Source organism: Rhinatrema bivittatum, chromosome 10 (assembly GCF_901001135.1).
Source record: "Rhinatrema bivittatum chromosome 10, aRhiBiv1.1, whole genome shotgun sequence".
NCBI lineage: Eukaryota > Metazoa > Chordata > Amphibia > Gymnophiona > Rhinatrematidae > Rhinatrema > Rhinatrema bivittatum.
The window spans coordinates 114,138,067-114,165,963 of NC_042624.1; the positions used below are offsets into that span (position 1 = coordinate 114,138,067).

The window sequence follows — 27,897 nt, forward strand, 5'->3', positions numbered from 1 at the left end:
TGCCACTTCAGTTTATATTTGCTCGGCTGGTAGATGTTGCTCTTTAGCAGTGCCTGGATTTCTTTTTACACCCATTCAGCAGTGATCCATACTCCCCCCCCTTCAGACTGGAAAGCCACGTGTCCAGCTCAGGACCAGAAACCCGGGTCTCCCGCATTCTGTTTCAATAGCAGCTTGCCCTCAGTCATGCCCAGTTTTCACTTTAACCCTGCAGAAAGCCTTAATCAGTCGAAATTGTGGGTCTGAAACAGAAAGAAACGTTTGTTGTCCAGCGTGGTTTATGCAGATGCACACCTCAAGAATTATGTATGCATGAAGCACTGGGAAAAGAGAAGCTTGCCCAGCTCCTGACTTTCTTTGCTAATAATAAATGAGGAAAGGTGAAACACCCCTGACACCTGCACCACATCGATGCCGGGCGTGAGCTCACAGCAGGGAGAATGGGGTTTCAGGATCAGTTCTTCATATTTAACTCTTGAAAAAAGTATTTTCCCAGTCTTTTTTTTCTTTTAAAATGTTGCAGTTCAGTTTTACATTAAATAATTCAGCACACAGTGAAGTGCCTTTCCGCAATATGTAGATACAACTAATTTAAAAAAAAGAAAAATAGGATTTCTCAATTCCTTGGAATGGAGCGATCCACTATTAGTCAGCAACTTAAAAGGATTGTGGGGCATTCAACCACTTATCCAGTTTTGTTGAGAATATTATTTTTGTATTTCTGTCATGGTTTCTCTAAAAGTCAGTACAAGTACTAGAGGCATCCACGGATTAGAGATAAGAGGCAGGGTTTGTTTTTGATAACCTCTTGTTTCTTTCTCTAGGGGGGGGATTGTCCCATGCTTTGGAGTTTTGGCATGTTGTGAGCTTGATGAATCCTTTTATTGTAGACCATATCATGAAATCTTTAATGTTTGCAGAGTTGGCAGGAACTCCCTTAGCCATCTTTACAAGGGCTGTGGAGAGGGGATTGCTGAAATTGGCTGTGGAAACCTTGAGATAAAAGCTAGAAGCCTTTTGAGAGATTGTCTCAGACGGCATCTGTCTGGGTTAGTGGTACTTAAGATTAAAGTTCCTAATACAATAAACAATTTGGAACTTTGTAGATTCACAGCAAAGTTCTTTTGTCCAAGCTTCATCAGCGCCTCTCCACGCCCCCACCCAGCGTGACCAGTCCTGACCTTTCAGTTCTTCTCAATCTTTCTAGGTTCACCTTGGCAGTGGAATCTGGGTGGATGCAGAGAAATGGCACCAAGTGCAAGTAACACAAGGAGATTCCAAGTTTACCAAAAACCTAGCAGTTATGATCTGGGGAACAGATGTGCTTAAGAACAGAAGCGTCACAGGAGTGGCAACAAAGAAAAAGAAAGATGCAGTTCCCAAGCCACCGCTCTCCCCTCACAAATTAAGTATTGTCAGAGGTAAGATTTCAGCTGCTGTTACCCGCGTGGGTGTTTATGCAATGCTTTTGTCCACAGCACTGTACACTTTCACAAGGGGATACGCCCATTAGTGAGAGCCCAAGCTGGAGGGTCTCTTTAAGCCTCTAATTGGTATCTTTCTGCAGGGGAGCTTCAGCAGATCAGACTTGTACGACTGAGGTTGAAATTTAAGCAGGAATATCTTCACTTGTCCGCAAAGTGCCGTGGGAGATTTATGGGGCTGTTTTCAACAGGTCTGGAAACGGCCGTGTGCGCGGGTACTTTTGTGCTCACAGCATTTAGCTTAGTTTCTCTTTGAGAATGCACAAAACCTTAGCTGGGTACCGCAGTAGCCACGTGCCTTAAACCTGCAGATGGCCGAGGCACAGGAACCTGCATCCACACGCACTTGAAAATTCCACGATACACACGTTGTTCCCTGTCCGTCGGGGCCCTTCATTAGGAGGGTACAACACGCAGTATAAAATGCCTGCAAACCTTTATCCTGCGGAGCGAGGATACATTTTAAAATAACCAAATTTACTTGCATAACTTCCTAAGTTATCTGGGCAGATGCATTCACAATTTATCCCCTTATATATCCAAAGCTGACCAGCCTTTCTTTGCCTTTTAAATGAGGTGTTAAACCAATCTTACTATGACTTTTTAAGACACCATAAAAATGCTATAAATTAAAAAAAAAAAAAAAAAGTGACACCCCCCCCCCCAAATATCATCTTGGGGGTTTCACTGTCACAGTAGCTTAGAGGAACGTATGCCCATTCTGAATTCCCAGCACTTCTTTCAGCCATATTCAGTTAGCTGGTGAGTGCGCTTATAAATGTTTGAACCATTGATTGGAAATGTAAAATGAGTAGTATGCACTTTTCTTCCCCCTTGCAAGCTTGTGCACATAAAACAGCCTGCAAAGCTAAAGAAGTATGTTTGAATAAGGTCTCAAGTGTAATCGTGACCTCTTGTAATACAAAATACAGACTATGACTGTTAAAAAGTACAATAGCTGTGGAAATGCAATCTGCTGTGATTCTAATAATAAGCCATCTTGAGGCCCACTGTGGCACTTTCAAGAAAATAAGCGGTTCCTATGGCCAATAAGGAAACAGCTATTAAAGATGTCAGTCAGCTGCTTGCATAGGGCTTGGTGGCATCGCAACGCTTCTCTGACAGCTTCTGTCAAACATAAGCAGCTTGAAACAGCTACATTAAGTCTTCATTTAACATTTTTAAATAAAATGTTCTTCGGATGTGGTTGCCCAAAAGCTATGGCTTTCATTCTCACCATGTATGTATTTGGTTTACATTTTTATATACTGCTAATTTCCATGAGTGGTTACAATAAAAGTCATAAAAAAACCCCAAATTTATCATGCTCATGACTTGCAATATAAAACCGTACAGTGACACTTAAAAGGAATTCAACGTTTCATCAAAATAAAAAGGTTTTAATTTCCTCCAAAAGGATTTCAGGGAGGAGAGCAATCCATAAAGAGTTGCCCTGCCTTTTAAGTCTTGTAGTTTCCTCTGCCTCTTCCTTTATACTTCCAGCCAATCAGAATCAGGGCTGGGATCCAGCATCAGGAGCCTTCTTTCACAACTGCCCAAGGATTTGCCCTCATTGTTTTACATCCCTCTGTCTGCAGCACACCTAATCTAGTCCTTACAGTGATGTGCCGGGGGCCATGCACCAATGAACCCAGCCACCAGGTTTCACTCTTCAGCACTGACCATTACTCTTTCCTCCCTCTTCACCCCTCCCCCCACCACTGTGCCCCTGCTGAGCTCTATAAACACTTCCTCTGCAGCATCTTAAGCCAACCCAAGGAGTAGGAAACCCAACTTGGGATCTCCACATGGCTGTGTCCAGTAGGGATGTGCCCTGGTTTTCTTTTCATGTCAAATTCCGTTTTTATAATAGTTCGGGAGGTAGTTATTTTGTGTTTCCCTCATTTCAGAGTTAGTGCGCCCTAATAGGAAGGAGACAGCCAATGGGAATACAGAACCATATCTCTAGCTAATGAACTGCTCCCCAAACGACACTTTTTAACTTATTGCTAACATTTTTTGTTAGCGCGCGCTAGCAACTAGTTAGCATTCCCTAAGTCCTATTAGGGCGCACTGACTCTGAAATTAGAAAACTATAGTTAGTGAGCACTAATGGGACTTAGTGCACACTAACACGAAATATGAAATTCTACAAAATTTTGTCAATTTTTTTTCGTTGCAGGGCACTCCCGAAACATAACGAAATAGACAATTCCATTGCCATTGTCTATTTCGTTTAAAATAAATGCACATCCCTAGTGTCCAGTGCTTGCCACCAGGCCAGCCCTCTTTTATCCTCTTCTCTGTCTCTCTCCAGCTATCCATTCAACTTCAAGGAAGATAGATGGGTTTAGAGACTCATCAAATGCAGAATTAATCTACCAGAGAGAAATTTGTGACAAAAACCTAAAGAGTTGTAGAAAAAAAAAATGAAAGAACAATAAAATTGTTCCTCTTTTCTTTTGCCTGGGATGCACCCTGTATTTAAGGAGATTTTAGCCATTGTTGCTTACTAAATAAAATGAAATTGTAGTCCTTTTTAATTTAATAAAGCTTGGATGCATCTGCAGCCGACTTGCTCCATCCTCTTCCATCTCTCAGCACAGGGGAAAAGCAGGAAGAGGACCTACTGTTGTTAGCAAGTCAGATGGATCCACAATCTTCATTGACAGCTCTACCGGGATCTTTATCTGACATGGCCAAATCTTAAAATTACGAGTTTCGGCTTACGGCCACATTTACATTTTGGCTAAAGCAGGACAAAATATTTGCAAAACGCTTGCAAGTCACTTTGCCCATATGAATTTGAAATCGCTCACGTTTCTCCAAGCTTTTAATTTCCTGCCACTTCTGTTAAAAGAAAAATACATCTACAGAAAATAATCATACCAACTAAAACTTGTGCATAAAGCACTGTGGAAGCTTTGCTCAGTTCTTAAATTCAGGACATTGGGCAACATTTCTTTGCAGAATATTATATTTGCATGTGACTTATTTTCTTCTCTTGAATTTGCAGAAAACGAAATCCTCAGCCAGAAGGGTGCACTATTTCAAAAGTGTGCAACCAAACCAATTTGTAAACTCTGAACAAGTCTTTGCCCTACTTTTTATACAAAACTTAAATCTGACTCTACTCTAGTGGAAAACAGCTAAAACATATATAAAGGTAAATTTTAAGACCTTTGAGTGAGCGTCCAAGTGCGCGCGGTTCCCAGCACGTGCACATGGATGTGGCGATTTTATAATATGTGCGCGTCGACGTCCGCATGTTATAAAATCTACCTGCGTGAGCATGCACGCACGATTTTACATCGGCGCCCGAGAGTGCTGAATCGCACATAAGTGGGGGGGATTTCATTATATGCGTGTGGCGATTTGATAGGCCCTATTCCCTGTTACCAGTCAGCTCCTTTTCTCCAGTACCTAACCCCCCCCTACCTAACCTGTCTCCCTTTTCCCCCACTAACCCTGACCCCTAAAACCCCACTAACTATCCTAGGTTTTTTTGGTTTCCTACATACCTGTTCTCCGGAGCAGCAGCAGCTTGCGCAGGCCGGTCTGCTCCCGGGGTGCACTTCAGCATGACAGTGTTTAATGGTGCTGTCCTGGCCTGCCCCTTTTTCCCAAACCCATTCTTCTGCACGTACCGGGAGATACGTGCATGGCTGCAGGCCTATGAAGATCCGCGCGGCCCAGCCACATCTATATCTCCCAGTTTTCACACGTGCAGGGCTTTTAAAATTAGGACAGATTATCAAAGGGAGCTTTTTTGTTTCAGTGAAAATCTTGCTGCAGCTTCAGCAGTGAACTTTCCTGGTGCTATAAATGGGGAAAATCTGTGTGGCAAATCTGGGGCAATTTACCGAAAATCCCTGGTGGTCCAGCGGGGGTCCCTGGAGCAATCTCCCGCTCTCGGGCCGTCGGCTGCCAGTAATCAAAATGGCGCCAATGGCCCTTTGCCCTTACCATGTGAGAGGGGCTATCGGTGCCATTGGCCAGCCTCTGTCACATGGTAGGAGCAATGGACGGCCGGCGCCATCTTAAAAAATGGTGTGGACCATGGCACAGATAGTCCCTGTCACATCATAAGGGCAAAGGGTCATCGGCGCCATTTTGATTAGTGGCAGCCGATGGCCCGAGAGGGGGAGATTGCGCCCGGCACCTCGCTGGACAACCAGGGACTTTCGTTAAGTCTTGGGTGGGGGGTCGGGCAAGCCTTGGGGGGTCGGGAAGGTGGGGGTTTGCAATTAATTAAATTTGAAGGTTTGGGGTGGGTTTTGTGTTTTTTTGTTTTTTTTTGTGCCCTTTCTCCCCCCCCCCAAAAACGATGATAAAACCACACGAAATTTCGTAGGTTTTCCTATCGTTTCTGCGGCCCCCCCGAACCGCAACCAAATAGGAAATATTGTCTTTATTTCCTATTTCGTTGCAAATGAATGCACATCCTTAATAGGAACCATTCTCTTTAAAGAAAAACCTTCAATTTAGATTCGTAAAACAAATGAAGTAGTATGCTCTGATATAGGCCAACATCTAAAAAGAATTATAAGCGTTGATGGGCCTCATTTTTAATCAGCACAAACAAGAAGCACTTGTCAAAATTCTACATCCAATTTATGTCTCTGTTCATTAAAATACTTGAACTAATTTGTCAGTATGAACTCTCAAATATTTTGCCAGAGAGGCTTACCGGTATTTTGAAAAACATTTTCCAGATAACCATCCAATTTATATCAATTTAATAAAGATGCACGCTCAAATATTCTCCAAACAGACTTATCTTTGTAGATGTTTATCAGAATTACAGTCTTCCTACATGGACTGTGTTTCACCCTCACGGCTTTTTCGAGGAGGCTCAATCTAACCAGCAGCACTAAATCAGGGTAGGAAAATGGCATATTCATAAGGATTCCTGCAGTTCAGCCGAATTGAAACCAATGGTATCATTTGTTTAGAACGAAGACCAAAGGAAAGATTTTTTTTTTTTTTAAAATCACAAACTTTTCTTTCAAAAACTACAGTTTTGAAAAAGCTAAATTCTATATTTCTCAATGCATTTAAAACACGAGCAGAAAACCTCATTCGAGAATTCCAGTCTTCCCTGCTCCCACAATGAGCTGCAACACTACAAACAGGAAAGTCAGCCATTTTTACCAACATGTTTTAAAGGGACAGTCTTAAAGCTGACATTTCTTTGTTGCAGTAGAAAAGGTCCTTCTCTCTACATAAAAGCTTTGATGTCAATATATTAACTAGTAGCTTTTTTTGAAATGCAACTTTAAAAACCAAGAAAATATAAAAGATTGAAAATGATGGACTTTTCCACTGGACTGTTCCTGTGAATAACCAGTAAACTGAGGGCAGTAAGTCTTTGAATGCTGTTTTGGGACAGCTGCAGATGTAATTTCTCAGGGAGATTGTCTCCAGATAGGTTTGAATTGTGCACACGGGGGCAAGAATGAACCTCCCTCTTTAGCCAGATTGTGTTGTGTAAAGTTTTGATCTCTTAGATTTAGTGCCAATGTGCTTCTTAATATTTGCATTGTGCCAGAGAGCTTCCTTTTGGATCTAGTAAGAGATAACACCTACAAGCAGTGTATTGAGGTACAGACCAGTAGTGCCAAAAGCAATTGGGCTATTTCTGTATCTCTTTGCCATATTGTCCTGGTCTCTGATTACATTGCTTAGTATTTGATGATCTTTTGGTTCACTGATTTCATGCAGTATCAAATGATTCTTTATCAAATTTTTAGCATGTATCTGAAACCAAACCCACCTTCATGACACAGAAAAGCTTTGAGCTATAGTATTGGTTTCAGTGAAATAAAGCATAAACTGTCTACTCTTTTCTGTCATCTTGATTCATCATGTACCAAGTACAATTTTAGCAAATCATTTTGATCCACCAGTAGTGCTATGAAAATATATTATTTACAATGTCACCATGAGCAGAATTAACCAAGCGGAATTTTTTCTTTACTTTCTTTTCAGAATGCTTATATGACAGAATAGCACAAGACACTGTGGACGAAACTGAAATTGCACAGAGACTCTCCAAAGTCAACAAATATATCTGTGAAAAAATCATGGATATCAATAAATCATGTAAAAACGAAGAAAGGAGGGAAGCAAAGTACAGTATGCAATAAACTTGGAATTTTTCTTACAGCCTTTTGTGTTTTACTTGAGTAGTGTTTGAATTGTGTGGCGTTGTGTCTCACGGGATAAAGGTGCTTAAAAATGAATCCCATAATAAAACTGTGGCTTATTTTAAGCAGATTTTTGTACAGTCACTATGCCTTGCAAACTGCTTTTATTTGAATTTTGGAATATCTGTGTGTGGTTGTTTTTATTTATAATACATATTTGAATATAAGACCAATCTTCATTTGATCATATTTTTTTTAATCTACAATAGAATGAGGAACCTTCATTTCTAGATAGCTTTTTTTAAATTTAATTTAAGTTGGTAGTCACTTGGGGCCTATTTACTAAAACTTTTCCCTGTTGGCACAGAACGGGAAAAGTCATGGTAAAAGTCAGGTCCTGACTTTGTCACCTGTTATCCATTTGATGACCTCTGTAAAGTTAGTTGGAGCCTGGAATACACTTCTCAGTAGACAGGTGTTCCTGTTGCTAAAACTACCAGCACAGCCGGCTCAAATTGGCTTTGTTGGTAATTCTAGCAGTGGCTGAGGAATAGATAAGCATAAAGTAAAATATAGTTCCCCCCCCTCCAGGACGTGCCTTAGGCCCTGTCCTTTCTGGACAGGGCCTAAGGCACGTCGGCCGAGCCGTGTGGTAGAACCTTGCAGTTGTACCTCCAGCTCTTTGGCAAGCAGAGGATGCTGGTTTCCAGCACCGTTCACGTCAAACATCCCACTTCACGCGAACTAAACAATCACTAAAAAAAACTATAATGCACATTTAAAAAAAAATAGAAGGGCAAATGCCTTTCTTCAAGACCTCTTTCGATAAATATTTTCTTCCCTGCATCTGTGGGAAGCCTTCTAAACCTTGTATTTTCCATTTGCATCCTAGTAGATCTATGGAATACGAAAATTATGAATGCTGAGATAATTAAGGACCCCAGTTGCAGTACATGTGTTCAGTTACGTAATATTTTGGGATCAGGCAATCACTAACAAAAGGATTTCAAAGAGGAGCCTTTGAAAAGAAGCATGTGTTTGGTTTAGTATTGTGATTCCTTGTAACGAAATAACTGGTAATTTTTATTTTAAGTGATTAATGGTAAATACTAAAAACTAAATGTGTTTTTTTTAATGGCAAAACAGTATAGTAACTAAAAACAGAAAATAAAGGCAGTATACAAGCGAATATTTCATCAGAAAATTAAGTAATCCTACAGTTTTATGATCTAGTTTTCAAAAAGACAGCGAAGAGACATCTGAGGGGGACGTATGGTAGAAGGCTATAGAATAATGAGTGGAGTGAAATGGGTAAAAGCGAATTGTTTTTTTTTACTCTTTCAAAAAGCACAAAGATTTAAGGGACATGCAATGAAGCTACTAGGTAATATGTGTAAAACAAATAGGAAAAAGCGTGTTGTTTTTTCTCAATGCATAATTAAACTTTGGAATTTGTTGCCAAAGGATGTGGTAATAACTGTTAGTATAGCTAGATTTAAAAAATTAAAAGGTTTCCATATGGTAAGTGAGCCTTTTTCAATGGAAAAAGGAGGCTCTGGAACGAGGGGTCATGAAATGAGATTGAAAGGGGGTAGATTAGGAGTAATCTTAGGAAATCTTGCTTTACAGAGAGGGTGGTGGATGTGTGGAACAGCCTCCCAGTGGAAGTGGTAGAGACCGAATTCAAGAAAGCATGGGATAATTACAGGGGATCTCTGAGGGAGCGATGAGAATTATAATGCGAAATTAATTGGACGGATGGTCTTTTTCTCTCATCATGTTTCCAGGTGTCTAAGTGCCTAGAAGAAAAGTCCATAAACCACGCTTAAAGTTGGGTGCACACCTACGCATGTATGTTATAAAATAGCCTGGGTGCGCGTATGTATACGCCCAATTTTATAAGTGAGCACGCGCAGCCACTTAAAGTCGGGTTCAAACTGCGCAAGTGGGGAAATTTTATAACCGGTGCACGTCCATGCCGTGACCAGTTTCACCAGATCGCCCCATCTAGTGCTAGGGCCTCCATCCCCCCTGGTTCTTTAGCTTGCACGCCCCTCCCCTGTTATCCCAGATCCCTTAAACCCCTTAGGGATACCTGTTTTTTTTGTTTTTTTTTAACAGACCTTCTCCATAGCAAAAGTAAATTTATGCGGCACTGGACTTTGTCGCATGCCCAGGCACATAGATACTTGCACACATGTCTCTTGGCCCTGATCTGAAACACCCTGCCCACTCCACGCCCCTTTTTCATTCCAAGTGAGAGATTCACATATTGGGAGATGTATGTGCATGACAGTGGCTTCTAAAATTGGGTGGTCACATGCTTGTCCTACATGTGTGAACATCTCGTGATTTTGTTGTGCTCCTGGGTTTAAAATTCACCTCTAAGGCCTGGATTTATCGAGAGAGAGAGATAAAGAAGCCATAATGCCCTGACCCTAGATAGGTACCGGTATTTATATCTCTATGGGAGGCCCACCTAGTAACTCAAGGTGAGGTTTAGGTATTAGTGTAGGGGGTTAGGGGCCACTTTGACATTCAATGTGAGATGTACGAACAGAACAGTGCACTCTTGTGAAGATTTGATGACCCTCGAAGTGAGGAAACTCACTCCAAGATGAGATTTGTGCAATGTTCTCTCCACCTAGCTTGATGTTACCCAGGTAGAGAGTCCATCAAGCTGGGTTGAGAGAACATTGCACAAATCTCATCTTTGGGTAAGTTTCCTCACTCCGAGGGTCATCAAATGTTCACAAGAGAGCACTGTTCTGTTTGTGGCCCCTAACCCCTACACTAATACCTAAACCTCACCTCGAGTTACTAGGTGGGCCTCCCATAGAGATATAAATACATATCTAGGGTCAGGGCATTATGGCTACTCTCTCTCTCTCTCGCTCTCTCTGTCTCTCTCTTCCCCCCCCCCTCCCCCCCAAAGGGCTCAGATAGCTAGGTGGACGCTCTGGGAGCTTCAAACTACCAAAACCAGCATCCGCAAAAAAACATCACAGTGGGTGCTGCCTAGTTGTAGAACACTGATTTGATAAAGTAATATGATAGAGCAATTATTTAATTCTCCTATAGAATTAGTTGAAGTAAATATTGTACCTTGGTGGACAGATGATAACTCCCAGCATATAGGGCACTGATTGGTATTGTGGTATTGTCAGTAAAGTCGTATTGTGAAGTTTCTCACTAAATGTACTAGGAAAGCATAACAAACAATTATGAATGTCTTCAAGGTCATAGTAACACATGCTTTTGTGTACAGAGGTATTTATTTTAGCTCACACCTTTTCACTGATACATTGAGGTACAAGTAGGTATTTACCTATCCCCAGAGTGCTTACGATCTAAGGGGGTCATTTATTAAGCTGCGTTAGCCATTTATAGCGTGGTAAACACCTTACTGTAATGATAACACAAAATATTTCCCCTCCCACAATAGCATGGATATGATAATGAGCTAATCACATGCAAATAACACGGTTTGCCTGAAAAATCGCAAGCTGTGTAGCTAACTTTCCCTGGAAGCACTGAAACACACTTGATGGGGCAAACGTCCCCATGTGGATGACCAGAGATATTTTACAAATGGCAGACCTGAGCCTGGAGCAGTAGGGGATGTTCCGTCCTCTACTAGACCACCATGGAAACAGAGGTACTGGCCTGTGGAGGTGGCTGTGAGTATACTGTTTTGAAAATACTTGTGTGCATTCTTAAAATTGCCAATTGGCTGGTACCTCCGCCAATTCTCCTAGGCCATCTAGCCTTTCACCCTGAACACCCACCAGTTCACACAGACCTCCCACCCAAAAACTGCAGACAACAGACAATTCTGATTTCACCTGCACCGGTCAATTGGGCATAAAATTGTATAAATACATTTGGTAATGTATGAGGTGAAGTTTAAAAGTTGGATGCATACCAAAATCTGAGATGGGCACGCATCCAGCACTAGAGCATATCCACTCTATTTTATAAAGCGGGTAGATGTGCCCAAGTGCTGATGTGCGCACATTTCATGTTGGGGGGAAAAAAGGGGGCATAGTGTGGGCATTCCGGGGCAGGGCCAAGAGATGTGTATGAAAATAGCTATGCGCCTGGACATGCGCTCAGGTCTAGTGTCTATGGAGGCGGTGTAAGTTACAAATAAATAGGATAAGGCATCTGTGAGGGGTGTGGGAGAAACTAGAAGAACACTGGATGAACTGGTGAAAGCGGTCCTTGGCTGGACATGCATCTGTTTTAAAATATAGGCAGTTGCGCATCTGTAAGCCGACTTACGCTGCTGGGCACTCACAAGCTTAAAATTAGGTGCACAGATACGCGTGCCTGGGCTATTTTATAACGTGCCCTCGCATACATATATATGTGTGCCAGTGAGCCTGTTTGAAAGTTACCGTCCCTGTGTATATTTCTTACAAAATAGCAACTACTGTGCGTACTTCTGAAACCTACCCTGGACCACCCGTAACACACACATAAATTGTACATGTGAAATGCAAAATAGGGGCCAGATTTTTAAAAGGTTAAGCGCGCTGGGTCTAAAAAAAAAGCTAAAATAAAACTTTTGGAGGGGATTAGATTAGGGCTAGGGGGAGGAAAGGTTAGGGGAAGGGGTGGGAAGCGAACAGGGGAAGTCCGCGTGGGTCGGCGGGTGCAAGGTGCACCCCCTTGCGCGCGATGACCCCTGATTTTATAACTTGCGCCTGCAAGTTATAAAATCGGGTGTACATGTGCACGGGCCGGGTAGCACGCGCACCTTTTTAAAATCTACCCCATGTACTCTCGACGTGTATAAGTTCCCATATAAGTGCTTACATGCCACTTGTGCATGTATGTGCAGTTTTATGCATGAAACCCCTTTGAAAATTCACTCATAGTCTTGCAGTTTGTTCTTACAGCTAAAATACAAATGTAATTGCCTGAAATCATCCTGAAATATTTTAGTGCAGATGCTCTATTTCTGTTCCTTATCTCTATTTCTAGAATTTGTATTTATTCTAATATTTCCCTTAACATGGAGAGAGTTGTAAACAGAAAGTGACTCTGCATGTTTGTGGGTATGGTATTTTCTCTGGCTTGGTGCACAGAGAAGTTAGTCTGTTGACACTGGAAGGAAGCAGGGGTCAATGAATCCCTGGACTTACAGTCCAAGTACCCTGCTTTTTTTTTTTTTTTATTTCAACCCTGAAACCAATAACTAACCGAATAACTCTCATGAATTACATAGTCTTGATTAGATAATGTGTACTTTATTTACATTAGGGCATCACTAGTGAGCCAGTTACAATATGGTTGATATTGGATAAGAAGTCATGTATGTATTGTTGACCTAAAATTGGATTTTCTTTTAAAACAGAATCCTACATAGAAAAAAAAATGTTGAAAGATGTTTCTAAGCATCAAGGTTGTATTTATTACTGAAACCCCACTGAGTTTAATTAAGTTTGAGGTTCCATATAAGTGTTATTGACCTTTCATATGCCACTCATAAGCAATTAATTGAGAAAAGGCTTATTATGTCAGATTCCATTGCAGCTGTTATTGACCTCACAGTTGCCAATATAGCAATAAATATTGCATTGTGCAGTTCTACTTCAAAATGGATATTGTCTTCAGTATTGTTGATTTTTATGTATGTATTTTTTTCATAAGGGAGACAACTGAAACCAATTGACTTCCTTTGAAGCATTTCTGGCCCCACAGTTCAGTGAAAGCAATGTGTAATAACTTATCTAAGAAAAGACTTCATGTTTTGGAAAGTGTTAGGCAGAGTATCTGTGTTTGTACTGCCTGGATTTTACTGCTTCAGCTAACGCAGCCCATGGTGCTGTCTATATACAGTAATGGTAATGGAGGAGTTAAGTTACAGGTCCCCATAAAGAATGACTTCACTGCATGCATTTCTTTACAGTTACATAAACCAAATTTAAAGCCAGTCTGTCCCACCTTACCCATTTGTGTTAAACTAACCAAAAAAAAAAGTAAAACATTTTTGCTTTGCAACTAATGTAGATGGTAAAATATTTGGTAATGACTAAAGTTTTAATATATTCCACAGTTCCTACTACATTTTTGGCTAAATGTTTAAAGCCCAGCTCGTGCAAAAACTGGGAGCTATGCGAATGGCTGAGCTCGTTTTCAAAACAGCCCGGCCATGTGCGTATCTCCTGGTCCGCGCGAAAGTGCCGTGTTGTTCAAAAGGGGCAGGGCAGGCCGGCGGTTGGGTGGGGGGCTGGCTGGGACAGCCCCATTTTGCACTGTCCCGATGGCGCGCACGTCTGGAGCCAACCGGTGCGCGCAATCTACTTCTGCTCAAAGGAGCAGGTAAGTTGAAAAACAAAAAACATTAGGGTAAGTAGGGCAGGTTTAGGGGGGTCGGGGAGGAAGGTCAGTTAGGGGGATGGGGAAGTACCCTTGCGCTCCCTCATTGGAGTGGACTGGGCAAAGGCCTGATCATGTCACTGCACATGAGTTAGAACAGTGGTTCTCAACCCTGTCCTGGGGACCCCCCCAGCCAGTCGGGTTTTCAGGATATCCACAATGAATATGCATGAGAGAAAATTTGCATGTAATGGAGGCAGTGTATGCAAATTTTCTCTCATGCATATTCATTGTGGATATCCTGAAAACCCGACTGGCTGGGGGGGTCCCCAGGACAGGGTTGAGAACCATTGAGTTAGAAAGTTCCCTCCCTGCAGGCACGAGACAAAATCAGGTGCACGTGTATTGGATGCGGGTATTGGATTTTATAACATGCACTGTGATGCGCGCATGTTATAAAATCGGTGCATCCATGTGCGGGCGCCAGGAACTACGCGAACATGGATGCCCGCGCAGGCCTTTAAAAATTTACCCCTTTGTTAGATTATTAAAATATATATTTGCATATCATTTGAACTTTTAACATAAAAGTGCAAAAATAAACTGTGTAATTGTGGCTATATATATATATATACACACACACACATATTCCAAATGTTTGCCCCATTAGTAACTTGACCCAACAGTTTTTTCTAAATTTAGCTTATAATGTTTCCAAAGACTTGTTTTGTTATGGATTTTCTTTTTTTTGAACCTTGTAATCCCAGAGATAGACTGATGATCTTAAAGATGTTTAGGAAATCAAATTGTTTACTCTATAACCTCATAAGCTGAAACATGACTTCTGTTGGGCATACCTTGGGACAACCATATAAGTATCCCTAGTATTCATTAAGGGGCAGATTTTCAGAGCCCTGCTCGCCTAAATCCGCCCAAAACTGGGCGGATTTAGGCGAGCAGGGCCCTGCGCGCCAGTGAGCCTATTTTACATAGGCTCACCAGCGCGCGCAGAGCCCCGGGACTCGCGTAAGTCCCGGGGTTCTCCGAGGGGGCGTGTCGGGGGGCGGGCCCGGTCATCGCGGTGTTTAGGGGGCGTGCCGGGAGCGTTTCGGGGGCGGACCCGGAGGCATGGTTACGGCCCGGGGCAGCCCGGGGGCGTGGCCGTGCCCTCCGGACCCGCCCCCAGGTCGCATCCCGGCTCGCAGGAGGCCCGCTGACGCGCGGGGATTTACGCCTCCCTCCGGGAGGCGTAAATCCCCCAACAAAGTTAAGGGGGGGGTTTAGACAGGGCCGGGCGGGTGGGTTAGGTAGGGGAAGGGAGGGGAAGGTGAGGGGAGGGCAAAGGAAAGTTCCCTCTGAGGCCGCTCCGATTTCGGAGCGGCCTGGGAGGGAACGGGGGTAGGCTGCGCGGCTCGGCGCGCGCCGGCTATACAAAATCGATAGCCTTGCGCGCGCCGATCCAGGTTTTTAGCAGATACGCGCGGCTCCGCGCGTATCTACTAAAATCCAGCTTACTTTTGTTTGCGCCTGGAGCACAAACAAAAGTAGGCTATTCGCGCTCCTTTTAAAATCCGCCCCTAAGTTTGCAGTACTTGTATTGGTTATATGGTTGATGGTTTGAGATCAATACAGGTAATGATTTTGATACCCCAGCACGAAATAACCCCAATAAAGAGGATATGTTGGCTTTTACATTTGTGATAGATTGGCCTTAGCAATTTTGTGAAGAGAGATTTCACCCTTGGTTTATTTTCAATCGCCTGTTTAGCAACTGCTTAGGTCAGTAGGAACTTTAAAGAGCTGATCTATGCAAAATGAATTGGTGATATCAGTCAGTTCAAAGGGGCCATAGAAAGAAGAAAAGTTTCACTTTGTGGTTGCTGTCAAGATTCCTCCAAGTTTATGAATTCTACTGCACATTTTGTCACCAATTTGTGCCAAGGAGAGAAGAGGACCAATGTAATCTCCTTTGCTTTTTCTTTTGATATAATAGAAGGACATTGTCAATATGCCTGCAAGGTAAACTACTACCAAGTACAGCAATGCAAGTTCTTAGATCTAAGTAACTGCAAGAATTTTGTGCTTGCTTCCGTGTACTGCTTGCTTCCATATTATGGAACAGACAAGTAGCTAAAAAGAACGTATGCAACTCAGCTGTGAAATATTCAACAGTACAATCCCAATCCTCCAAGGAAGCAATAACTGAAAGGTACTTAAAGGGTTTGTAATGGTAATGATTTTAGATAGTTCTTTGCAATTGTGTGGATAAAATATTTATGGTGACTTTTTTTGTTGTTGTGTGCATTAGTAACAAACTTTCCTCTTTAGAAACTGGGAATGTGTCCCCTCTGTCAATTAATTCATCTGGTTTGAAACTGTTCATCTTTTTTGGCATCTGTAACATAAACCATTCATGCCGATAAAATCTGTTGGTTACAGTGCTAATAGGCCCACATTCTGACGTCAGTCAGAAAGGTAATGGAGAGCTCTGCAGCCTTTGTACATGAAAGGATGCGTGAATGATGGTAGCATTTGGACAATACAAATATGCATCTTTAACTTTTAAGGAAGACATTTTGAAATAAAATGGAGTTTTCCTGTTTTAAACAAACTAATATTTTCATAACAAATATGTGTAGAGAAGATATGACACATGATTGAAGAATGTGATCATTTTTCCTGTAAGTCTGGAATAGCTGAAAACTATATTCTTTTGTACCCTTTAGATTAGTTTTAAAAAAAAAAAACAAAAAACCTCACAATACCTTGTATAATTGTGCCTGTACTATAACTCCATTAGCTTGTTCATGTCAAACTTCAACAAATGTTAAAAGCTTAAACTCTGCAATAGTTAACAAAGGCATTAGTTGAAAGCTTTATAATTTTATGTTGCGTTTATTCCCCACCCTAACAATTCCAAGGGATTGCCCAAAAACAGCTTACTACAGATGCATAAAATAACATTCATAAACAATGCAAAATACAATAACTACAAATCATCCAAACTCATCATAATAAATCGTAACAATAAATAATTTAAAAATTAACACATGCCCACCCCTAAACTCTATTCTGTAAGCCAGGGTGGCCACTGTTCAAAGACCGCAGACACTCCATGTGACCTTGGGCAAGTCACTTCACCTTCCATTGCCTCAGGTACAAACATTGCGAGCCCTCTGGGGCCGCGGGAAATACCTACATTATATGAATGCAATCCACTCTGAAGTGGATGACCAGTCACAAAAGGCAGATTATAACGTTTTTGAAGCCACCTTTTCTGTGTACTATCCCCATAACAAAGCCAGCACTTTCTCCTCCCCTCTGAATCACTCCTTCGGTAACCCTCCCCTGCAGCAGGCCACCTTTTCAGGTCTGTCTACAATGAACCCTGAGTCAGAATGGCATTGCAGTCAACCCATTATAAAATCAGACATCCTACATTCTTTACTAGTTTTGAAGCTCCCTTTCAGCATCTGATCATAAGGTTTTCTGATGCAGTGGTCTGGCTTGGAAGATGTTCTGCCGCCTCTTTTCTGATGTGTTATCTTGCATTTGCGAAGATTTATTCTGGTCTTAATTTCTGACGTGTTTAACGAAGGTAAGTATCCCTCTTCACATTTTCTCCATTGGATAATATATAGAGCACTACATTCAAGGTGTGGAAGAGTAGCCTAGTGGTTAGAGCAGTGGTTTGAGAAGAAGGGGAAGCCCAGATTCAAAACATTTCCCATTGATGCTCCTTGTGAGCTTGGGCAAGTCACTTCACCTTCCATTGCCTCAGATTCAAGCCTAAGGGCTTATTTATTCAACATTTTGTTCTTTAGCATTTGGGTAGGTCAATCCCATTGAGTGGGTTATGCACCTCTGCCAGCAGATGGAGACGGAGCAAAAGCTGATGTCACTGCCATATAGTCCTGCCCCAACTACAGCTTTCCAGTATTCTCCATCTCCAGCAGATGCTGAACATGCATTTCCCTTAGGGGGGTGTGCCTGTGAGTAAAAAATAAATAAAGGAAGAGAAGAAAGAAGAAGGAATCTAAAGGAGATAATGGAAAGACAAGAGCACCGCTTGCCTTCTGAGATGATACCATTTGGTCCCTCCATCAGTAGAATGCCCTCAGTCCAGTAGCCTTGACTGCCGTGGACCAGAAATTCCAATAGCTGTTGCAGGCCGAAAGAGGCTTGGTGGTGAAGGCCTTAGTCCTCCCCCCCCCCCCCCCCCCCCCTTAGCCAGGTCCCATTTCTGTGAGAGGCTCGGCGGTAAAAGCTTTAGTCCTCTCTCCCAGTAGCTGGTACCTGTTTCTGCCCTCAGCCAGAGAGGGCAGAGCTCAGGTAAAAGAGTTTTGCTATAAAAAAACAAAAAAGAAAGAAATAGTAAAATGGCGAGAGGAAAGCAGGAGAAAAAGGGTCTGTTGCCTCGGCGTTTGACTGTCCCGTTCATATCTCTGGGGAGTTCTGTGAAATGAGATGGTAGTGCAGGCTCAGAAGGTTTAGCAGCCATGTAGCTAGGTCCCGCTCCAGGCTTCTCCCTTTCTGGCGCTTAGTAGGCTGCAAGGGGATTTTGCGCCTTTTCTCATGGCGGGCCGTCGGCACGCTCCTGTGCACTCAGTTGTGCAATCAAGTAGTTCTGGGCGCCTAATTGGATGCGTGCCTAGGTACATATACTTACGCGCACACTTTTTTGTGTGTGCGCATTTTGGGTGCAGATTTTATACGCGCATAATCTAGGGGCTTACAACCATGGCGCCCGTGGCAAAGAAGCCCAAGCGCCTACCCATTTGTACTGCATGCCACATCATGACATTTATATAGCGCCGCTTGCCTCCTGAGGGATACTGTGCAGTCTCTCCCTCAGTAGAGTGCTTCAGTCCAGTAGCCTTGAGGGGCCTGGCCCTAGAGTGCAATTAGTGGATGCAGGCTGAGAGAGGCTCGGTGGTGTGGGTTTATCCCCCCCCCATAGCCGGAAACCATTCCTGCTCTCAGCCATGGAGGGCTGAGTTCAGGTGGACATGTTTTTTTATTGAAAAAAAAAATCATAGTCTAGCCCACTCATATCTTTCAGGAGTTCCATGAGCTGAAGAGGCAGTGCAGGCACGGTGGGTTGAGCAGCCATTTGGCTAGGCCCCGCACGCAGGCTTCTCCCTTTTTGAGTGCATGGTAGGATGTGAGGTGTTTGCATGCGTTTTTGTGCTGTGAGAATCATGGCGTGCAGCAATGCACCCAATTGTGAATCCTGCTTAGATGCATTGGTGTACTGGGCATCCAGATTGGGTGCCTAGTTGGGCATGTGGCCTAGGTGCATATACCTACGTGTATTCATGTGACACACATTTTGTGCGCTCATTTTGAGCCAGGATTTTATGCGCAAATATTCCAAGTGTGAGCTTTGACCGTGCTGCATGCTTACAACTATAGTGCACACGGTGAGGAAGCCTAAGCGCTTATCTATTTGTTCTGTTTGTCACTTACATATAGAAACATAGAAATGACAGCAGAAAAAGATCAAACGGCCCATCCAGTCTGCCCAGCAAGCTCCCACACTTATTTTCCCATACTTATCTGTTTCACCAACCACCAAGTTCAGGGCCCTTGGTAACTGATTCAAATTTCCTGCCATCCCCCGCCGTTTATGCAGAGTATTGTTGTAGTTGCATCAAAGGTGAATCATAAGGCTTAATGGTTAAGGGTAGTAACCGCCGCATCAAGCAAGTTACCCCGATGCTTGTTTACCCAGACTGCACAAATCAATGCCTTGTTGGATGCTGACTGAATGTAAATCCTCTTTTCCACATTTCCCCCTGCCGTTGAAGCAGAGAGCAAGGCTGTATATGTATTCAAAGTGAAGTATCAGGTTTAATTGGTTTAGGGTAGTAACCGCCGCAGTAAGCAAGCTATCCCCATGATTCAGGGTCATTCAGTCACAGCTTTCTTTAAGCCTTTATTAGCGTAGCCTGGATGTTTGTGACTATTTCCCCCCTTCCGGAGGGTATCCCTCCTTTGATTGATCCACAGGCCGAGTTATCACAAGCCACCAGCTCTCAGGACATCAGGTCAAGCCTGTGGGTCCTGGAATGGACCTTTCTTCCAGGACCAGTGTTCTGTATCGGCAGTGCCTACTAAGCTTGGTCTGTGCATTCCAAGTCCTTCCCTGCCTGGCTTCGCGGTCAATCGCCGTGACACAATATTGCCTGCCTAAGCTTGAATGTAGGTGAATCAAAATGATACCGATGATGGTGATGGGGGAACATTTCTATGCCTTTGGAGCCAAATCAAACTCTACTCCATTTCTTTCTTAAAAATGAGTTGCTAGGTTTGAGGTTTCAAGCATTGAAGACCCTCAGAGTGGCTGGACTGGCTCCTTGGTGAATGCAGAAGAAAGTTCCTGTTTTGGTTCCCTACACAAGGCTTCTGATTTCTTTCCACTCCAGGTCACGCTCCAGGAGTTGACTGATCTAGAATGGAGTGCACCAAGGGTGTTCTTTAAAGGAGGAAGCATCTTGGCAGGTTTATATCCCTTGGATCCGCAGACCAAAGACTAGTTGTGTTTCCCTAGGGTGAATGCCTTGGTGTGTTCTTTCACGAACCATAACACCATGCCAGTACATGAAGGTGCAGCACTGAAGGATGCTCAGGATAGTATGATTGAGGCTATCCTAAAGCCTTATAGGTGAGGTTCATCCCAGAGGTCCCGTCCTTTCGCCCAGAGGACCTTGAAAGGACACGGTCTCCGGAGGTGGAGCCCCTTGGTCTTCCAGTGAAGGTTTGCAGGCTCACCTGTTGGTTCAGGAGCTAGATGGTGTTCATTCCGTTTTTACCACAGAAGGTTCCAGATTACTTTGGATCAATGTGTTCTCGAAGCTTTTTGGGACAGGTGTGCTCTAGAATTTCTTTGCATTCCGCCTGACGTCTTCATGGTCTCTCTATCTAAGTCCCCTCAGCAGGAGGGTAGAAGTGGCAGCGACGTTACAACAGATTTTGAACCTGAAAGCGGTGATTCCCATTCTTGAATCGCAGAGATATACAGCCAGTTATTCCATTTATTTGATCTTGCTAAGAAAGAAGGGTTGTTCGTGCCCTGGATGTATATTCCCATCCGTTGGGAACACCAGTGATCCATTTTTACTATTCTGGATTGTCTTTACCAGATGCAGGCTTTCCTTCAGACTAGCCATGGCACCCAGGACCTTTTTGCAAGCTCATGGTGGTGGTAGCTCTCCTCAAGGACCACATTCTAGATCTCTCCTCTTTGGATGGCTGGTTGATTTATATCAAAACCATGAAAGAGAGTCTTCATGCTTCCCACAGGGTGGTTCATTGCTATAGGAGCTAGGCTCAGTGATGAATCTGGCCTAGAGTGATTTGCAACCATCTCAGACCCTGGAGTATCTCGAGGTTCGGTTTGATACAAAGCGGGGCAGAGTATTCCTGCCGCGACCTTGGATCCACTAGAGATGTGAATCGGAACCGGAATCTGATCGGTTCAGATTCAAAATCTTAACATTTTTATCGTCCGGCTCGATTTTATTTTATTATCGGCTGCGCCCGATCCGATAACAAAAAACTCTCCCCCACCCTCCCGAACCCCCAAAAACCGTTTTAAAATTACCTGGTGGTCCAGTGGGGGCGCGGGGTGCGATCTCCCGCTCTCGGGCCATCGGCTGCCACTAATAAAAATGGCGCCGATGGCCCTTTGCCCTTACCATGTGACAAGGAATCCGTGCCATTGGCCGGCCCCTGTCACATGGTAGGAGCACTGGATGGCTGGCGCCATGTAAAAATTCCCGTACTTATTCTTGCTCTAAATACTATTTCTTACATAAAACCAGATGTGTTGGTTGTTGCAAAACTTGATCCCTGCACTAGGTAAAATACTGAAGTGGTAAACAATCTTTATATAGGCATAATATCACTATGCCAAGACTGAAGAATGAATTGTGTGTGGTAGAAAATAGATATAATGCTGAGTCATCCTTGTTTGTAAAAAAAAAAAAAAGTGTGCTACACTGATATGTAATTGCGATGAGGGCCTGGGTCATGCTGACCTGTTAATTTAGTCATGATTTAGAATGAGAAGATGAAATGTTTAAGAAGTTTTTTGTTTACACCCCCTTGTTATATGTAAACCGGCATGATGTGGTTTCTAATCACGAATGCCGGTATAGAAAAACTCTAAATAAGTAAATAAGTAAAATTATCATTAGTTCATCTGAAATATTATTTTAACCATGATTTCGTAATAGATAGAGAACATATAAGCTTGATTATATGTCTTAGTTTTTCAGAAGTACCCTGAGTATACTTCTCATGTAATATTACATTGAATAAAAATAGATACTTATATTGTTTTAATGACTTCTCTAAGTCTATTTTTGGGGTAGCGTAGAGGGAAAATGTGTTTAAATTCCACAAAGCCTTTTTTGTTCCTTTGACATCTAGCGTTCTTTACAGCGGAGTTAGGAGGTGTCTAAGGCTGTTTGGAAATCTGATCGCTTGGTTATGCTCTATGGTGGAGGTAACTAAGGAGCACCAGTGGGCAACTATTGCCCACTGGGTTAAAGAAGTCATTACAACAGCCTATATAGCTGCTGAAGTTGCCTTACTGAGACAGATTAGACTGCATTCCACATGAATTTAGATGGTTTTGTCTGCGAAACTTCATTTTTTGTCACCTGTTGAAATTTGCCGAGCAGTGACATGGTCATCTTTGCTCACCTTCTTCAAGCATTACAGCTTGGATTTTAGGGCTAGGGGAGGACACTGCGTTTTCGCAGGTGGTATTATCTGGACACTGGCAGCCTCCCATCCTTTTCAAGGTTAGCTTTGGTACATCCCATTCGTTGGGATTGTCCTACCCGAATGCTAAGGAAGGAGAAATTATTATTTACCTGCTAATTTCCTTTAGTGATGGGTAGGTCAAACCCAGACCCACACTCGGCCGCCGGTGTTTGAATTGGTAGTTAGCCTTTCTTAGGGCGTACTATGCCGAGTATGATTTCTGCTCTTCATTGTCGACTGGTAAGTGACTTCTCTAGCCCTTAGTTTGCTAGAAATGTTCCTTTCTTGACTGACTTCAGTGTTCCTGTTGGCTGCAAAACATGAATGTTTGCTTGTTGATAATAATGTTCAAGTATAGTATAATCAGTTTGTCCACAGTTTGGCTTTTCTAGAGAATACTGGCAGGCTGATGTTGGGGCGGGACTGTATGGCCGTGATGTCAGCTTTTGCTCCGTCTCCATCTGCTGGCAGAGGTGCATAACCCGCTTGTTGGGATTGACCTACCCACTACTAAAAAAGGAAAGGAAATTATCAGATAAGTAGTAATTTCTCCTTCCATAGACACATAACAGGGAAAAAGTCTTAGTAAATCAGTAAGCCCTCTGAGGCAAGGAAATAAAGTGTACCTGATTGTAACTCATCTTGAGCTCAGATTGGGAAAGGCAAGTAATTAAATCCAAATCCACAGAGAAGCATGAATGTGTAATGCCTCTTACATCTACATTCCTGGCATAGCTTACTGCAGCATGCTGCATCCTTAGGCCTCATTGAAACCACCTGCACTTCCTGTAGCCCTTTTATAGACTATGCAGCCAGCATTTCCAGTGGGTACTGACTTATAATGTCTTCCCAGTTCCTAGTATATAAGAAAGCTCGCTTCCACCCCCTAGTGGCTCAGCAACAGGTCCTCCTAACTTGTCTGCAGTGTGTGTTGCAGCGCTTTGTGTCTGCCTGATTCTTGTCCTGCTCTTCGTCCTCCTGTCATGGTTCGTAGCCAGCTCCTGGTTCTCCTGCTTGGCACTTGCCCTGTCTCCTGCCTTGCTTCTCTTCTTCTTGGTCCAGTCCTCCCTGGTCCTTTTCTCTCTTGTTCTGTCCTCTCTGACTGATTTTTTGGTTCTGATTCCATCCTAGTTCTGACTACACTTGATCTCCACCTGTCCTGACCACGGCCTGCATCTCGACTGTGCCTGTCTGCCTCCTGCCCTGACTTCAGCCTGCTCTTTGTCCCTGTCTCTTCTCTGTAGGACCTTCGCCTAAGTCCTGCTAGCCCTCGAATCCAAAGGCTCAACCTGCAGAGGGAAGGGGCTGGTAAAGGTGAAGCTCAGTACTGGTCAGAGTTCTTGTGTCGGTGGGGGCCCTCCTGGGGCACCAGTTGGGCAGAGGCAACCTCGCCACAGTGCAAGGGCTCACATACCGTGACAGAATGTGATGCCTCTGTGTTGAATATTTCTCTCATGTGATTAATCAGAGTCTGCAATATGTGCTGATTTTTCTAATATGAAATGTATGGTTTTATAACAGAGTAACAAGCATTTGCTCTGTACCTTTCCTTGCCTACCTTAGTAGTATATTCTTTAGACGTTTACTTTTGGAAATTGTATCTGCTCTGATTAAGAGGAACCCAGAAGATCCCCATTGTGGGACCTGTAGCCCAGTTTGTTTCCTTAATGATGCAGCTTGGACCATTGACCCTGTTGAGCTCTTGGGGCTTCATGAGATGGCTGTGCAATGGAGGCTTCCCTGTGGCCCACAGCATGAACATCTAATGCGTGCATAGGAGGCGAGAAATAAAAGCCTAAAGGCAGAGTGTGGGTGCATTTTATAGAGCAAAGGGCTGTAACCTTTTAGGAATACAGCAGGAGTAGTAGGGCAGTGAACCTTTTCAGTGTGCTGCTTGTGTTAAGAGCTTCCATACTTCAGAGGAGAAATGATGCTGGCTTCATCAGTAAAATTATCAAGTGTCACATTAATAGCACTGCTGTACCTCCTCTGGCCCTGAAGCAGATGTGGTACCAAATTATAAAACTGGGTCAGAGTGAAAGGTTTGGGATAATGGAAGCATAAAGCCATGACATTTGCATTTATTTAAATATCAAGGTTTGTTTTAGATTGGAAAGAGCCGGCTTTACATAATTTTGTTTTCACTCCAGAAATGACAAATTAATGATGGCATTTTTAGCTGTACAACTTTATTTTACAAATGGTCATATCCCTCATGCAGTTTAGCTATTTTGTAGCTCATTAAACTAGCATATTCTAATTGATATATTGACCAGGTGTCTGAAGCGTATTCAAATGCCACATAGGATCTCACTTAAATTGTTTCTCTTTGTATGGAAGTTAATTATGAATAACAGCAAAGGTCGGGTGACTATAAAGCTGCTGCTTGAACAATATGGGCCTTATTTTAAAAAGAATTTACATGCGTAAAACTGGGTTTTACTCAAGTAAATGCACTTTACTCGAGTAAGTGGGCTTTTGCAAATTGCTACAATATATGCCATTGAATTGTCCATAGGCTTTACACGCGTAAATGGCTTTTGAAAATTGCTACGCTAGTAGTTATATTACACTTGTAAATCCTTTGAAAATTAGCCTATATATGTTTAGACTATTTATATATATATATATATATATATATATATATATATATATATATATATATATATAGGTTTAATTAATAGCACTTTGAGCTTGGGTAAGCTTGTGGCTCTGATTAATATTATTTGCATATATTTTCATAGGTTGACCCATGCAGCTTCCTCAATATGTCTCATAAATTCTATGTATTTATCTATCAGATTATACTTTCAAATGCAGTTGGATTGCTATGGAAAAACTGCTGCCTGTAGGTTGGAAGAAGTGACAGGCTGCAGGATCCATTACTCATTATAAGATTTCTCCTTCATCTAAGAGGCTCCCCACTAACGGGAAAGCCTCATGTTTGAGTTTTGAAGCAGAGGTAATCAGTAGGTTGAAATGTATTTGGTTAGTAGAAAATCTATGGTGCCAGATGTTAGTGAAACCTAGTGAATGGAAGAAGGGTGATATTGGAGACCATGAGCAATCTGCTCAGCCCTTTGAGATCACTGTATTTCTCTTATTTGTGGGCAGAGAAGGGGATTAGGAGCAGTGTAAAGGTCAGGAAATGAATCAGTAGCACTGAGCTCCTTGACTGCCACATCCACTGCTGTTGTGGCTAGCAGTGCAGGATAGGGTTGTCATGCACATGAGACTACCTCATAGTCAGCTGAAATGGGCAGGAATTGGCCAAGATGCGAGGATATCCAGGGCTGGCGCGGGAAGTTTCTGGAAGATAAGAAAATGGAGGTAATTCTTGAAGGAAAATAGAGAAACTAATCTCTGGATGAATGTGAATAATGCTAGATTCTATATGGAAGGAGCAAGTCACAAAACGTTTATCAGGGAGTGAAGCAATTAGCAGAATTCTGGTTCATATTAATTCTGCTGAAGGCGTCTCTAACCTTGGAAAGCAGAGCTTCAGACATGTCCACCCTTCCTCGTTAGCAGGTGGGAAAAGAAAAGTGTGTGTCAAGGCTGTGACTATCTTTAAAGACTCCAGCAGCTCATCAATTGATGAGGTATGGCTATTTTAAGAACTGCAGGTGTGAGAGATGCAACTGCAGCTGTTCTTGTATGAATGGGTTGCTTATGAAATATATAGAAAAATAGAAATGACAGCAGAAGAAGACCAAACAGCCCATCCAGTCTGCCCAGCAAGCTTTCACACTTTTTTTCTCATACTTATCTGTTACTCTTGGCCCTTAGTAACCTTTTGGTTCTATTTACCTTCCACCCCTGCCTTAATGTAGAGAGCAGTGCTGCATCTAAGTGAAGTATCTAGCTTATTTGGTTAGGGGTAGTAACTGCCGCAATAAGCAAGCTTCTTCCACGCTTATTTGTTTACCCAGACTATGCAATTCAGTCCTTGTTGGTTGTCTGAATATAATCCACTTTTCTTCATTCCCTCCATGCCGTTGAAGCAGTGGAGTGCGCTGTATATGTATTTCAAGTGAAGTATCAGGCTTAATTTTATTTTATTTATTTATTTTATTTAAAACTTTTTCTGTACTGTCGTTTGGTTATGCACCATCATAACAGTTTACAAATAGGCACATATATTTAATGTTCAGCTAGGGTGATACTATCTTACAAAGTGCCAATATAGTTTTAGTTACATATTTCAATAATACAATCTATGTGTAAGGTGACATGGTACTTGTCTGTGCATATGATTACCAGGGTAACCATATAAGTGTTATACTTTATACTGTCTATCTAGTCTTCAAATTAAAGTATGAGAGAAAGTAATAAAATATGCGAATACGCATCATGATGTCTTTAAGCTGTGTGTTGATGTTCCGTTGCCTGTTAGTTCATACTTCCTATTCTCCGTTTTCACTGTAAAAAGCTTTTTTGAACAGCCAGGTAGTAACTGCCATAACAAGAAAGCTACACCCATGTTTATTTGTTTACCCAGACAATGTAATTCAGTCCTTCTTGGTTGCTGTCTGAATATAAATAATCTTTTCTTCATTCCCCCTGCCGTTGAAGCAGAGAGCTATGCTGGATATGCATTGAAAGTGATCAGGCTTATTTGGTTTGGGGTAGTAACCGCCGTATCAAGCAAGCTACTCCCTGCTTTTTTGTGAATGCAAATCCTTTTTTCCACATTTCCTCTTGCCGTTGAAGCTTAGAGCAATGTTGGAGTCACATTAACCGTGTGTATGTTTATTGAATAAGGGTATTATCTCCAGGTAGTAGACGTCATTTCCTCAAGCCACTCTCTCTTCATTCACAGCCTCTTATCTTGCGGAATTCTAGATTGAGGAGCTCTTACAATCTCAAATACACTTTGGCCCTAGTTGAAAGATGCTGGAAAAATGTTGTCTGTACTCCCCCCCCCCCCCCCCTTTTTATTTTCTCTGTCACTTCCCCTCCCAGGCAGCTCAGGAGACCTCCAAGATGCTTGATGGCCAGCAAGAGGTCATACCTGCTTCTGCCGTGAGGAAGGGTAGCCTGGTGGGAGAACGTTTTTGTTTTTATTTGTTTTAGCACTAAGGAACTGCTGGGTAAAGGGCTACAAGACTATTTCAACCGATAGGGTACAATTTTCCTTGTAGTTCTTCTTTTAAAATGCA

General features: G+C 42.6%; 2 protein-coding genes across 4 annotated transcripts in view; both read left to right on the forward strand.

Annotated features, from left to right (window-relative positions):
• The window catches only part of BEND5 (BEN domain containing 5), an 88,803-nt gene extending 81,151 nt beyond the window's left edge, over window positions 1-7,652 (forward strand). For all 3 annotated transcript variants that reach the window (XM_029618504.1, XM_029618505.1, XM_029618506.1), the window contains 2 exons: window positions 1,208-1,421; window positions 7,476-7,652. In XM_029618504.1, coding sequence (XP_029474364.1) covers window positions 1,208-1,421; window positions 7,476-7,633 — 372 coding nt within the window. In that variant the 3' untranslated portion in view covers window positions 7,634-7,652. The remainder of the gene's footprint in view (window positions 1-1,207; window positions 1,422-7,475) is intronic.
• LOC115099811 (cytosolic carboxypeptidase 6-like) overlaps window positions 1-27,897 on the forward strand; it is a 1,627,912-nt gene that overhangs the window by 1,097,659 nt on the left and 502,356 nt on the right. The gene's annotated exons all lie outside the window — the stretch shown is intronic.